Source organism: Panthera uncia, chromosome E1 (assembly GCF_023721935.1).
Source record: "Panthera uncia isolate 11264 chromosome E1, Puncia_PCG_1.0, whole genome shotgun sequence".
Lineage (NCBI taxonomy): Eukaryota > Metazoa > Chordata > Mammalia > Carnivora > Felidae > Panthera > Panthera uncia.
The window spans coordinates 56753231-56766198 of record NC_064814.1 but is presented as its reverse complement, the minus strand read 5'-3'; the positions used below and the strand labels follow the sequence as shown (position 1 = coordinate 56766198).

Below are 12968 nucleotides of genomic sequence, written 5' to 3'. Positions count from 1 at the left end.
TATCGACTGCTGCTTCTTTTGCCTCTTACGCCACCGTGTCCCCGTCCAGAAGCCCCGCCGTCCACTGGGCTCCGCAGGGGTGCCCGTAGCGCTCCCCACGCGTCTGCGCAGCCGTCCTGTGGTCTCCGTTGTCCAGAAGAGGAGCCGCTGACCGAGAAGGCGATGGACTGTCCTCTTGCTCAACGGGGCCGGGCCGGGGTTTTCTGTGATCTGCCCCGCACTCTTGCCGCTGCTGCGCCCGGAGCCGGGCTGCCCGTGTGGGTGAGACCGGGAGGGGTGAGAGGACCCGGCCTTGCTTGTCCGTGTGTGGCCGTCCTACGTGTCCTCGTCCTCATGAGCGAATTTGTAGACGCGCTCGCCTGCACACCTGCCCCCTTGGTCTGAAAGGCTGAGGGATGTGGTAGGACTTGGAGAAGCGGGAAGGGTACGGAGGGGTCTGGTCCGTGGCTTCTAGGAGGTTCGAACCTTGTTGCGGGTCTCCAGTGGCTGTGCCCACCCTCCTCAGGGGTTTCCTCCCCCATCTTGAGACGTGGATGTGTCCCCGCCCGTGTCTGGTCCCCTGAAACACATGGGGCCTTGTCGGGTGCACGTGTGAGGGGGCTTTCTCAAATTGCACGAGTGAGATCGTATGTCTTTGACTTATTTCGCTTAGCAGAATACACTCTAGTTCCATGCATATTGCTACAGTTGGCAAGATTTCATTCTTTTTCATCGCTGAGTAGTATCCCGTTGTGTGTCTATATATGCGTGTATATATATGTGTACACATACACACAGACCTGGCCCTTCACCTCTAAATTCTTCAACGTTCTCTCTCCTGAGATTTCTCTGTGTAATCACAATACCACTATCAAACCCAAGAAAAGTAACAGCAATTAAATAACAATGTATATAGACTGTGATATTCAGATTTCCTCATTCTTGAGACGTGTTCTGTAGTTGTGCTTTTTCTTTTTTTTTATTTGCTGTTTCAAGTTCACGAGGTTTTTAGGTGAAGGCCGCTTGAGGCTTAGGGACCACTGGAAGGACGAAGGTGCAGGAATCCTGCAGTGGTGATTTTTAACAAATAGAAAGACCCTGAATTCTGGAAACTGTAGATAAGTAAAGTTGTCACTGACTCCGAGGAAGAGGCTGGCACGGAAGTTTTATGATTTAAATTGTGTGCTGAGTAGAAAATACGTTCATGTGGTTCAGAACTCGGCGGGTTCGGGTTTGTTCAAAAGCCTTCTCGTCCCTGCCTGCCCTTCAATTAGGCAGAGGGCAGCCTGACCCGTGCCCTCCCGCCGCGGCCCTGCGCGCGCGTTCCCACCATGACCGCGCGCACGCTCCTGCCGCAACCGTGTGCGCGTGCGCGCTCCTACCGCGCCCGTGTGCGCCGTCCCACCCCCACCGTGACTGCGTGCGCGCTCCTGCCGCGGCTGCGTGCGCGTCCCCACCGTGGTCGTGTACGCACTCCTGCCGCGCACAAGCGCACGTGCCCAAGCTTCCCTTTAATCTGCCCCCGAGCGGGGCGCGATCTCACTTAGCCTAAGTGCGTTTGGCCGAGCCGTGGGCTTCCTCGTCACACGCGGAGTGCCAGTCACGTGGTAGGCACTGCGTTCTCGTTGCCGTGTACTTCGGTCGTGGTTCTAGACGGCAGGAGGTTCTGGAAGGAGTGCGGAGCGTGGGGGAGCGACGGGGCGGCCTCCCCCGTGTCCCTTCGTGGTTGCCTCTGCGTGACTAGGGCACGGCGTTGAGACCAGGATTTGATGTTGGCACAGCGCTGGGCGCCGTCGCCAGCCGGGGGCACAGACGTGAACAAAACGTCTAAGAATCGCTGCCCTGCTCTCGGCCCTTTACGTTCCAGGTGCGTGTGGGGGGCGGACTGTAAATGAGCGTGTGTCAGGTGGGGCCGAGTGCAGCGGAGGACAGGGGAAGGGGTGCGGCGTGTGTTAACATTGGACGGGAATTTGCAGACGTTAAACGTGGGGGGATTTATAGAGCGCATCCCCCCATTACTGCGACTGAATGCGGGCGTGCGCAGTGGGAAGCAGGACAGACCGGGAGGGTCTCGCTGAGAAGGCCATGGTCATTACGGACCCGAAGGAGCGGGCGGGCGGCAGGGCTCTTCCGGGGTGGGGAGGTGCTCCGGGCCGAGGGCAGAGGGCACAGCAGGTAAGAGTGTTCTCGGGGTGTTGAAGGAACCCAGGGGCGCCGGAGGGGCCGAGAGAGCGGGGTGAGGCGTGGAGGGTGGGGGCAGGAGCGGGCGGCGATGAGAGGAGGCCGCTTGGAGGGTTCGGGCAGGCGACCTAATAGGATTTGACCGCTCTGGGGAAGTGGATGCAGGTGAGGGTCCGGCTGGGAGCAGGGGCGCCGGCCAGGAGGCCGAGTCGGTGCGCAAGTGGTTGATTTCTAGGTAACGTCTGAGGGAGGAGTTGACAACGTGCGGATGGTCCGTGCAGAGTCTCCTCGTTCTCTTTTCCAGCTGCCCGGGGTGCGTTTGCCAGCATGTATGCGACCGGCCCCTGGCTTCTGCCGCGGAGCAAGCAGATGACGTGCACGTGTCGTGCCCGCAGTTATTTGCCCGTAGGACCAGGTGCTGGAAAGAGAGTCGCGGAGCCCTCTCGGATGCTGTCCGGGTTTCGGGCCCGGACCTTGCCCACCTGCGCTCTTCTCTGCGCCCGCGTGTTAGACGGGAAACGTCCCTGCCTCGCGTTCTTTTCGGTGTTCAGGGCCTTTGAACTTCCTGTTCTGCAGAATGGGCGTGTGCCTGCGAAAGTGCTGCTTTTACTTGCTTGTGGTTTCGTGGCTATCTTTATGTGGCGGGAAAGTTTGCCCTTCGTGTCCAAGCCTTGCACCAACCTTCCTGACGCTTTGGCTCTCATCTGCGCGTGGTAGTTTCCGACCTGCTGGACGTTTTTAGGAAGTGTGTTTATCAGTAAGTCTTTTAGCTCTCGGGTCTTCAGTCCTATTTTTATTATTAATTGATTGTGTTTATTTATTTAAAAAAATTTTTTTTTTAAATTTTTATTATTGAGACACAGAGAGCGTAAGCAGGGGTGGGGCTGAGAAAGAGGGAGACACAGAATCTGAAGCAGGTTCCAGGCTCTGAGCTGTCAGCACAGAGTCCAACGCAGGGCTCGAACTCACGAACTGCGAGATCATGACCTGAGCTGAAGGCGGACACTTAACCGACTGAGCCATCAGGTGCCCCTGATGTTTATTTTTGAGAGAGAGAGTGAGGGGGGCAGAGAGAGAATCCCAAGCCCTCTTCGGGGCTCAAACTCATGAACCACGAGATCATGAGCAGAGCCGAAGTGGGTCGCTCAACCGACTGAGTCACCCAGGAGCCACTTTGAGTCCTAGGCCGTCACCTTGGGGCAGCTGGGTGGCTCCGTCGGTTAAGTGCCAAATTCAGCTTGGGTCATGATCTCCCGGTTTGTGGGTTCCAGCCCCGCGTCGGGCTCCGTGCTGACAGCTCAGAGCCCGGAGCCTGCTTCGGATTCTGTGTCTCCCTCTCTCTCGGCCCCTTCCCTGCTTGCACGTGCGCTCGTGTGCTCTCTCTCTCTCAAAAACAAAACATTAAAAAGTGTTTAAGAAAAAAACGCTATCACCTTTCTGAGATTTTTAGGAGACTTACTATGTTTTCAGCATTTTTATGCTGCTGCGATCTCATGCTACGGATCCTTTGACAGTTTTGGTTTTTATATGTAAGTCTTTCATCCGTTTGGAATTTATCCCAATATAAGGCTTGAGATACAGATCTGACTTTACTGTTTTACCCAAAAGTCTTTTATTTTTAATTTTTAAAAATTTACGTCCAAATTAGTTAGCATATAGTGCAACAGTGATTTCAGGAGTAGATTCCTTAATACCCCTCCCCCATTTAGCCCATCCCCCCTTCCACAACCCCTCCAGTAACCCTCAGTTTGTTCTCCATATTTGTGAGTCTCTTATGCTTTGTCCCCCTCCCTGTTTTTATGTTATGTTTGTTTCCCTTCCCTTATGTTCATCTGTTCTGTCTCTTAAAGCCCTCATATGAGTGAAGTCATATGATTTTTGTCTTTCTCTAATTTCACTTAGCATAATACCCTCCAGTGCCATCCACGTAGTTGCAAATGGCAAGACTTCCTTCTTTTTGATTGGTGACCAGTACTCCATTGTATATATATGCCACCTCTTCTTTATCCATTCAGCCATCGATGGACATCTGGGCTCTTTGCATACTTTGGCTGTTGTCGATAGTGCTGCTATAAACACGGGGTGCATGTGTCCCTTCGAAACAGCACACCTGTATCCCGTGGATAAATGCCTGGTAGTGCAGTTGCTGGGCCGTAGGGTAGTTCTATTTTTAGCTTTTTGAGGAACCTCCATCCTGTCTTCCAGAGTGGCTGCAGCAGCTGGCATTCCCACGAACAATGCAAAAGAGATCCCCTTTCTCTGCATTCTTGCCGACATCTGTTGTTGCCTGAGTTGTTCACGTGAGCCATTCTGACAGGTGTGAGGTGGTATCTCATTGTGGTGTTGATTCGTATTTCCCTGATGATGAGTGATGTGGAGCATTTTCTCACGTGTCGGTTGGCCATCTGTCATCCAAATGTCTTTAATCAGACAGTCTGTCTCTTGCTGCTTTGAAGCCCCTCCCCCCTTTGCCCTGTTCTGCATTTCTACTGTATCTGGGTCTGTTTCTTGACCTTGTATTTATCCCACTCATCTGCCCGTATACACTTCCCCACTGGGGCTTTATGCTATGTTCCAGTATCTGGTCCAAAGAGTAGGTTGTCAGCGTGTTTTGGTTTGACCTTGGAACAGGTCATTAGTAGGAGCCGGAAAGGGTTCACAGTGGAGGACAGGGCCCGGCAGACTAGCCCCTCTGGGGGTGACAGTTGTGGCGATGCGAGGGCACGGGTCTCAGCCAGCCCTTCAGCAGCCCCACAGCATGCGTGTGGCCAAGGTGGGGAAGGTTGGCCAGATACTAGGATAGCTGATTGAGGTCTCCCAGCAGTTAATAACTGCCCAAAGGGTTAAGAGATCAGGGTTATTCTGGAGAAGAGTGTTTGGGGTGTGCCCTGGACCTTACTCAAAACCCCTGTAAGCAACTGGGATGTGAACCTGTGTTACGTTTTCACGGGACACTGACTTGGAAGGCTACCGCGCGTCTGCGCGGGTTGCCTTCGGGCTCCTGTGTGACAGGGAAGAGGCTGCGGCTTAGCGGAAGGGGGGAATCGGGTGGTTGGGGCACGCGGGAGGGCCCTTCTCCTCCAGGGCAAGGTGCAGGGGCCACGGGCACACCGGAAGGCTGTGCTCCCGAGCTTGGGCGCTGTTCTGCAGGTGGCGGGGATCCCTTTCTTCTTAAATTTTTTTTTTAATTTATTTTTGAGAGACAGAGACAGAGCACAAGTGGGGGAGGGGCAGAGAATGAGACACAGAATCGGAAGCAGGCTTCAGGCTCCGAGCTGTTGACACAGAGCCCGATGCGGGGCTCGAACTCACAAACTGAGAGATCATGACCTGAACCGAAGTCGGACGCTTAACTGACTGAGCCACCCAGGTGCCCCGTCGGGGATCCCTTTCAAGCTTAACCTCGCGGAGAGACAGGACTAGTGTTTTCCGTCAGCCTGCGGAGGAGAGCTGCGCCCGAGGGAGCAAACGGGAAACGGGCAGCGGTCGGCGGGGGCGGGGGTGCCGGAGCGTGGCTTTGCGCCGCGGCCGTCGGCGGAACGGGAAGGCCGGCGGCCCGGCGTCACGAATGCTTCCTCGCCGGGACCCTTGCCCAAGGCTGGCCGGGCCTCACCTGGGAGCAGCTGGCCGCCTGGCCCAGGCCGTTAGCCCCGTCGTGTCCTTGCTGCTGACTGTTCTCTAGAGATGGGCTTTGGGCGAGCAGAGAGCGGGAAGCCATCGAGCATCCCCCGCGTGGCCGGGGCTGTAGCCAGCAGAGGAGTGGCTTGGGTGGCAGGCGTTGGGGAAATGATACATCGCTCAGTCTTGCTGTAAAGGAGTCCACGACCCGGCGATAATCGGAACGCTGAGTGAGCAGCGCCTCTAGGAGAGCGAGCGGCTGGGTGTGTGGGGTCCGGAGCTCAGAGCGTCCTGGGGGGGGGGGGGGGCGCGGCTCCCAGGGGTGGGGCAGTGAGGGCAGCGGAACCCCCATAACACCAACATTTTAGGGGCAAGGAGAGCCCTTAACGGAAAGAGGAGACCACGGAAGGGGTGATGTCCCAGAAAATGAGACAAGAGTTTTGAACGGGAGGGGAAAACAGTGCCGTGGAGAAATGTCGTGGGATTTGCCCACCACCGGCAGGCTTAGGGAGAGCAGTCTCAGAAGGCTGGGGGGGCCCGCTCCCCAGGAGAAGAGGGGAGGGACGAGACTCTACATGGGGAGTGGAGGGGAGCAGGTAGGGTGGTGTGGACCCCCTCTTTGCACCAGCCCCTCTCCACCCAGGGACTGCGGTCACCCAGCTGTCCCTGCGGCCACCCACCTGCTCCTACAACCACCCACCTGCCCCTGTGGTCACCCACCTGCCTGTGGATGTGCACTGAGGGAGGGGACTTAGGAAACGGCTGGCAGGTATGACCCGTTCGCTGACGTCATGCCATCTGAAGGGGTCACCAGCAGTGGCCTCCCCCAGGGTCTGTTCCAGCCCTTTCCGTCTTCCAAGGCCGAACGCAACAATGGAAGGAGGGCCTGGGGCTGCCCGGGTGGCCCTGGGACTGCGCTGCCCCTTGTCCCCTGCCCCAGCCTTTGTCTCCTGGGGTCACCTTGGTTTCCAGCCCGAGGGCCTGGCTCACTCTCCCCTTCGTCATCTACCTGCCCGTGGGCTTCCCTCACGAGCTGCCCACCCGAAGCACCCTCTGCGCGGGGCTGTGTGCGAGGCGTCCTCTTAGGGCCTGCGCTCCCTGGCCCCGTGCTCTGCCCAGAGGGTTCCTGTGCCCGTGAGCGGCCGCCCCTGGTGGGATCCGAGTTCAAGGGGAAGCTGCCCGTTTTCAGTCCCTCGTGAGTCCCCTGGGTCTCCCTGCCCTCAGGATGCTTGTGTCTCTCCTTAGTGCACACCCTCTGCCTTGCCTCCCCCTTCCTCTCCTCCCTGACCCCTGCGAGGGTGCCCCTTGGTCTCCAGCTCCCATGTGGGAGCATAGAGTTTAAGCCACATTTTTGGGTCTCAAACACCAAGAATCTAAGTCCATTTATACTTTGACCATTTCTGTCGCCGTCAACCAGCCAGGAGGTTACTCCGCTTACTGTCTGTCTGTCCATCCAGTGAGCCATTCACTCGCTGCTTCTGCTACACGTGTGTGGCCACACGTCTCCCCAGGTGTGGGAGATGCCAGAGGTGCGGCCTCATCCCCTTCGTCCAAGGACATCGCCGCGTCCGTCCGGGGAAAGAGGCACGGCTGATGGGAGCCCCGGGGAGTGTGGTTGGGTCCAGGGAGGGGTGGGGGCAGTGGGACGCGAGGGCGTCAGAGGGCTTTGGGGGGCAGTGCCCGCTGCGCCAGCACCTCAGGGGTCAGGCATTCTGGGTAGAGGAGGGTGGATGAGTTGCACCGACCCCAAGTGACCGGAGGGAGCCCAGAAGCAGGGCATTCTGACCTTCGCACTGGTTTGTTTGTAGCAAACAAGGTGCTTCAGTTACAAAGAATTTTTTATTCTATTCTATTCTGTTATTTTATTTATTTGTTTATTTTAATGTTTTTTATTTATTTTTGAGAGAGAGAGAGACAGCATGAGCGGGTGAAGGACAGAGAGAGAGGGAGACACAGAATCCGAAGCGGACTCCAGGCTCCGAGGTGTCTGCACAGAGCCCAACGCGGGGCTCGAACTCACGAACCCGCGAGATCATGACCTGAGCCGAAGTCGGATGCTTAACCGACTAAGCCACCCAGGCGCCCTCAGTCTGTTTTAAAACACCAATGTCATGGATCTAATTCATGGCGTCATCAGTTCCTACTTGTTCTTGTTTTTCTCTAGAAATAAGATCCGTTCTTCAAGTTGCTAAAATACTTGTTTTGATGTTTTCTCGGTGTTACTGAAATCTTGTCAGACACCCTCGCCCCTGCACCCCCAGGGAATACGGTCTCAGATCCTTGTGGGCGCCGAGGGTCTCGGCAGGTTGGCGTATGCTTGGCTGGGGCTCTGAAGCTTATCCTCCTCATAAGTTGTAGCTTCTGCGATCTGTCTTTCCTCCCCGGATGGCACGTTCCTTTAGTTTCTCTTGGCCAGAGTTATGGAACGTCTGTACTGTCATTACGATATACTGACTTGCTTTGTTAGTGTTACTTAAAAAGTATGCATGCGTTATGAGTGTCTTACTGTGGTTGAGGGGGCAGGTAGTAGGTTCGTCTCCCGGGAGGGGGTAGGGCTGTGTTTGCACGTTAATGTTCCTCTTTAGGACTTGGGTCCTAAATTGAGCATCTCAGGACCGACCTCCCCCCCCCCCTCCCCCCCCGGTGGACCGTGAGTGCCACATGCTGGCACACTGGCCGGACCTCCTCTCTACCTGGGTCGCCACGCCTGCTGATCAGTCCTTCCTCCTGTTCTCGGAACGGTTCCTGTTTTTTCCAGGACTGTTTGATTCACATACAGTTCCCTGTTTATATCCTTTACTATTTACCGATGGGAATGAACATTTCCCTGTTTATTATAAACAGAAATGTACTTAGAAGCACACACGTTCATATGCAGCAACATCCCCTTTCTTATTAAAACCTATAGGGGCACCTGGGTGGCTCATTCGGTTAAGCATCTGACTTTGGCTCAGGTCATGACCTCACCGCTCGTGGGTTTGAGCCCCCGTCTGGCTCTGTGCTGACAGCTCAGAGCCTGGAGCCTGTTTTGGATTCTGTGTCTGCCTCTGTCTCTGCTCCTACCCTGCTCACACTCTGTCTCTGTCTCTGTCTCTCTCTCAAAAGTAAATAAACATTAAAAAAACCCCACCTATAACAACTTCAAAAATCCGAATATAATCCCTCTCTTCTGTATCGTGTTATACTTTTTTGTAACGGTTTACAGTGACTCTTCTCTTTTTGCTGTTGCTATGAATTTAGGTCTTTCCCAAATGAATTGCAGCAGACACCCTTGGGCGCCTACTCCCCCCATCCATTACCCCCGTTCACTTGGTGGTGGGACCCACGTTGCATTTTTCAGTCCACCCTTCCTCAGGTGGCTCGGGTAAATCCTGACTAGGCTAGGGGATCACACGCTTCCGTCCCCGCTGCCTGCTTGAAGGATTTGGGTTTGGTGTCCGGTTTTGGCCAAAATAGATAGGAAGAGGCCTGCTGGATGGTTTCTGGGAAAACTGCCCCCCCCCCCTTTTTTTTTAACTTGGAGTTTATTTATTTATTTATTTTTATTTATTTTTTAATTTTTTTTTAACTTGGAATTTTAATTATGTACATGAATAACAGCAGGAGAATGGGGAGTTCCAAGGGTGGATACTGTCTCTAGGTGAAAAGATTACTAACCGTTCACTCGTAATTGGCATCACCCAGGATAACAGAGAAGGCTCGTGTATTTCCTCCTGAAGAAGAAAGCCGATTTATGACATTCAGGACTGACTTCTCTGCCGTGTCTAACTGGGGTGTCTCTTCGGGACAGAGTGCGAGCAGGGGAGGGGCAGAGAGAGAGGGAGACCCAGAATCCAAAGCAGGCTCCGGGCTCCGCGCTGGCAGCACAGAGCCTGACGCGGGGCTCGAACTCACGGGCTGTGAGATCGTGACCTGAGCCGAAGCCAGACGCCCAACCGACTGAGCCACCCAGGCGCCCCACTGGGGTGACTCTTGATCAGATGGGGGCCCCCAGATGTGGGGTGAGCTGATCGTTTGCAAGGGAGCGGTGGACAAGACAGTGGAAGGGAGGCTGTCTGCAAGGAGGCAGTGGTTGGGGGCTGTTTTTAAAGGGGGAAGTTGAGGTACGGTGATGCGGGGGGATTCTTTTTTGGTAACTGGGCCTGGTCGTAAGTAGCCCACTGGTCACTTAGGGCCTGTGGATACCCCGGGGCGGGTCGCCTGATTGGCCTGTGTGCATTCCATCGCTCAAGCCTGTTTGCCTAAACCCAGCCTCTACGTTCTCTGCCGTTTTTCCTATAGAAATACCGGTTTTCTGCAGGGACTTCCCCCGCGTTTACCTATAACTGATTAAAATGGGCAGAACGTGGAACATTCTAGTTATTTCCAGGTGAATGCTTCACATTTCCCAGCTTTTGGAAGTTCTCCTTCCAGAAATCTTCTAGGACCGTGTATCCTCGTAAAGCCCCGTCATGTAATTTCTCTCCACCGATCTGGACAGATACAGTGGCTTGCTGTGGGGAATCAAGAGAGGCGGTTCATCTCGCGAACCCAGAGGACACCCCAGCTTCTTTAGCTTTGAACCTTTAGCCGAAAGAAATCCCGCAATGCCGGCAAAGCCAATAACGCCAAGTCTCGGAAAAGATCCGGGAGGCACACCTTGGAGATATCCGCGGCTGTCTGGCCCCCATCGAGCCGGACCCTGCATCTCGGGCTTCGTGTGTGAGTGTATTTCCGGACCCCAGCTGGTCTGTGGCTCACGGTAACGTTGGAGGTGTGAGACGCTTCCTTCAGGGCGGGCCCTCAGCTCCTCCGCACGTTTAGATTGACCCCCGGGGACGGAGTAGAGCGAAAGCCCGTGAACTTCCACGGAGGTTTGGTGAGGTGGGCCCTCTTCATGGGAGGCGTAGACCTTGAAGGTGAGCCGACTCAGGCTGGCCGGCCCCACAGACCTCGGAGTTACCTTGAACGTGCTGCTGGCAGGGGGCACTCCGGCCTCCCCTGCTCTTCAAAAGGCCCAAGAGGAGATGGTCTTTCTTTCCGCCACTGTGTGGTGTTGGGTCTGCCTGGGCTCAGTGGAGGAGGAGCGCCATCTTGCCAAGGAGGTAAGTCACTGGACGAGCTCATTCACGAAGGATGGACGGATAGGAAAGCACAACCCCAGCTCCTCGGTGACTCTGACCTGGACAACCCTAGACTCAACCTACCCTATGGGCGTCTTATCTTCTGAGATCATGGTTTTTCCCTACTGTCTGAGCCATTTTGAATAGATTTTTTTTTTTTTTTTTGGTTACTGGCAAGAGAAAACATTCTATATGTAAGTGAAATAATTCACTTCTTATTTCAGTCAGTCCCATTATTTAGGTTTTGCTCCTTGAAATGTCACGACATAGCCAGTGGGAGCCCCTCTAATTGGAAACATGCCCTTTCCGTACTGCCTGTGACTTTCTTGAGAACGCCCTTACTTTTTTTTTTTTTTCTTTTTTAGCGACAATAGTATGTTCCAGGCATATCCTGAGGTTTGCCTGCTCGAAGGTATGGAGTCAGCTGCCCTCCAAGGAGCCCGCGTTTTAGTGGAAAATAATATCATAGACCACAGTCCGGTTTCCAAGGAGCTGGTGTAGGTAGAAAAGACCGTTGTTGCTGTCGGGACTCTTTTCGTTGTGACAGAGCTGGAAAAATCGTTTCCTTCACGTGTCCATAGTTCTTACCAATCAGTAAGAAAAAGACGAAAATCCCAGAGAAAAACGGAGCGGCCGGTCCACAGAAAAGGAAATACCAGTGGCTTCTACGATACGGAAAGATGCCCAACTTTACTCAGCGTAAGAGAAACGGAAATTAAAATGACACGAGTGTGCCGTTTCTCGGCTGTCAGACTGGCTGCGGCGAGGGCGCTCATCAGCACGGTGTTGGCGAGACTGAGGGAAAGGGGGGCATCCTCACGCATCACTGGCCTCACTGATGGAAGCGGAAATTGCCACAGCATCTGTCGGGGGCAGCTTTGCACGTGCCAAATGTCCACATGCTTGTGGCCCAGAAATTCCATTTTTAGGATATCGTGCTACATGTATACTTACATTTGAGAAACCATGTATGTGCCCGCCGATTTCTTGTAGCAAAACACTTCTTTTTTATATTTACACAAGATTGCCAGCATCCTAAATGTCCACTTAGACAAAGCTGGTAGGCTATGTTTTGCTACGTCAAAACGGTGGCACCCTTTTTAAGAAATATTTATTTCAATTAAAATATTTAGTTTTGAGAGAGAGAGAGAGAGAGAGAGAGCAGGAGAGGGGCAGGGAGACGGGAGACACAGAATCTCAAGCAGGCTCCACACTGTCAGCACAGAGCCGGATGTGGGGCTCAAAGTCACGAACCTGAGATCATGACCTGAGCCGAAGTCGGACGCTCAACCTACTGAGCCCCCCGGGCGCCCCCAAACAGTGACACCCTTAAGGCACAAGGAAGCTCTTTAAGTTGATACACGATGATCTCCTGATTTAATCTGCAGTGTGGAAAAACCAAGCTGCGGAACAGTGTGTAGAATATGCTACCACGTGCAGGAGGAGGACGAGGGCGATCGGCGTGTCTCCGCTCGTGAACGTGCGTAGGGAAGACGTACGGCGACCACAGGAGGTGGAGACACCGGGTGGCGTGGGGCTGAGCGGGAGACCCTAGCGAATGCCACTTTCTTTCTGCCGTTCCCGCTTTGCGTCACGGGAAGTTTCCGCCCACGAGAAAAGCAAACCAGAAACGATGCTGTCCCTGTTTCTGTTGACTTCACTTGCTTTGTCAGGCTTATGGGACTCGGCGTCACGGCTACTGGAGTCGATCTGGCTATTCCTTTATTATTTATGTTGCCTGGGAGTTGCTCGTTTGCCTGTGTCTCTCCCGAGGGAAGGACTTACTTTTAACGGGCCTTTGTGCCCAGTGTGTTCTAGCAAACACCTCTCAGCACCCGCAAGCCTGATACCGTGCTGTATCCAGAAGAAACCAAAATGAGGACGTCCTGCTGGGAATGTGGTCCCTGCCGAGGGAAGCTGGCTCACCGTGGCTGGGGATCCGGCCGTTCGCGCAAACTACTGTGGCATTAAGTGTGCGGTAATGAAGTATGCACAGGGCAAAAGCGGTAGAGAGCGAAGCCGATGAGGTCTGGCGGGGGGCGGCGGGATCACCGGGGAGGACGCCGAAAAACCGAAATCTGACCAGGG

The 12968-nt window shown here is 54.4% G+C and overlaps 1 protein-coding gene across 1 annotated transcript; it reads right to left on the bottom strand.

The window, feature by feature from the left end:
- Positions 1-10121: 10121 nt before the first annotated feature.
- Positions 10122-11781, bottom strand: LOC125926177 (MICOS complex subunit MIC26-like). Its single transcript, XM_049635370.1, is given in 3 exon segments — positions 10122-10312; positions 10315-10763; positions 11717-11781. Coding segments are annotated over 3 exon segments (693 nt in total). The 3' UTR covers positions 10122-10133.
- Positions 11782-12968: the final 1187 nt, after the last annotated feature.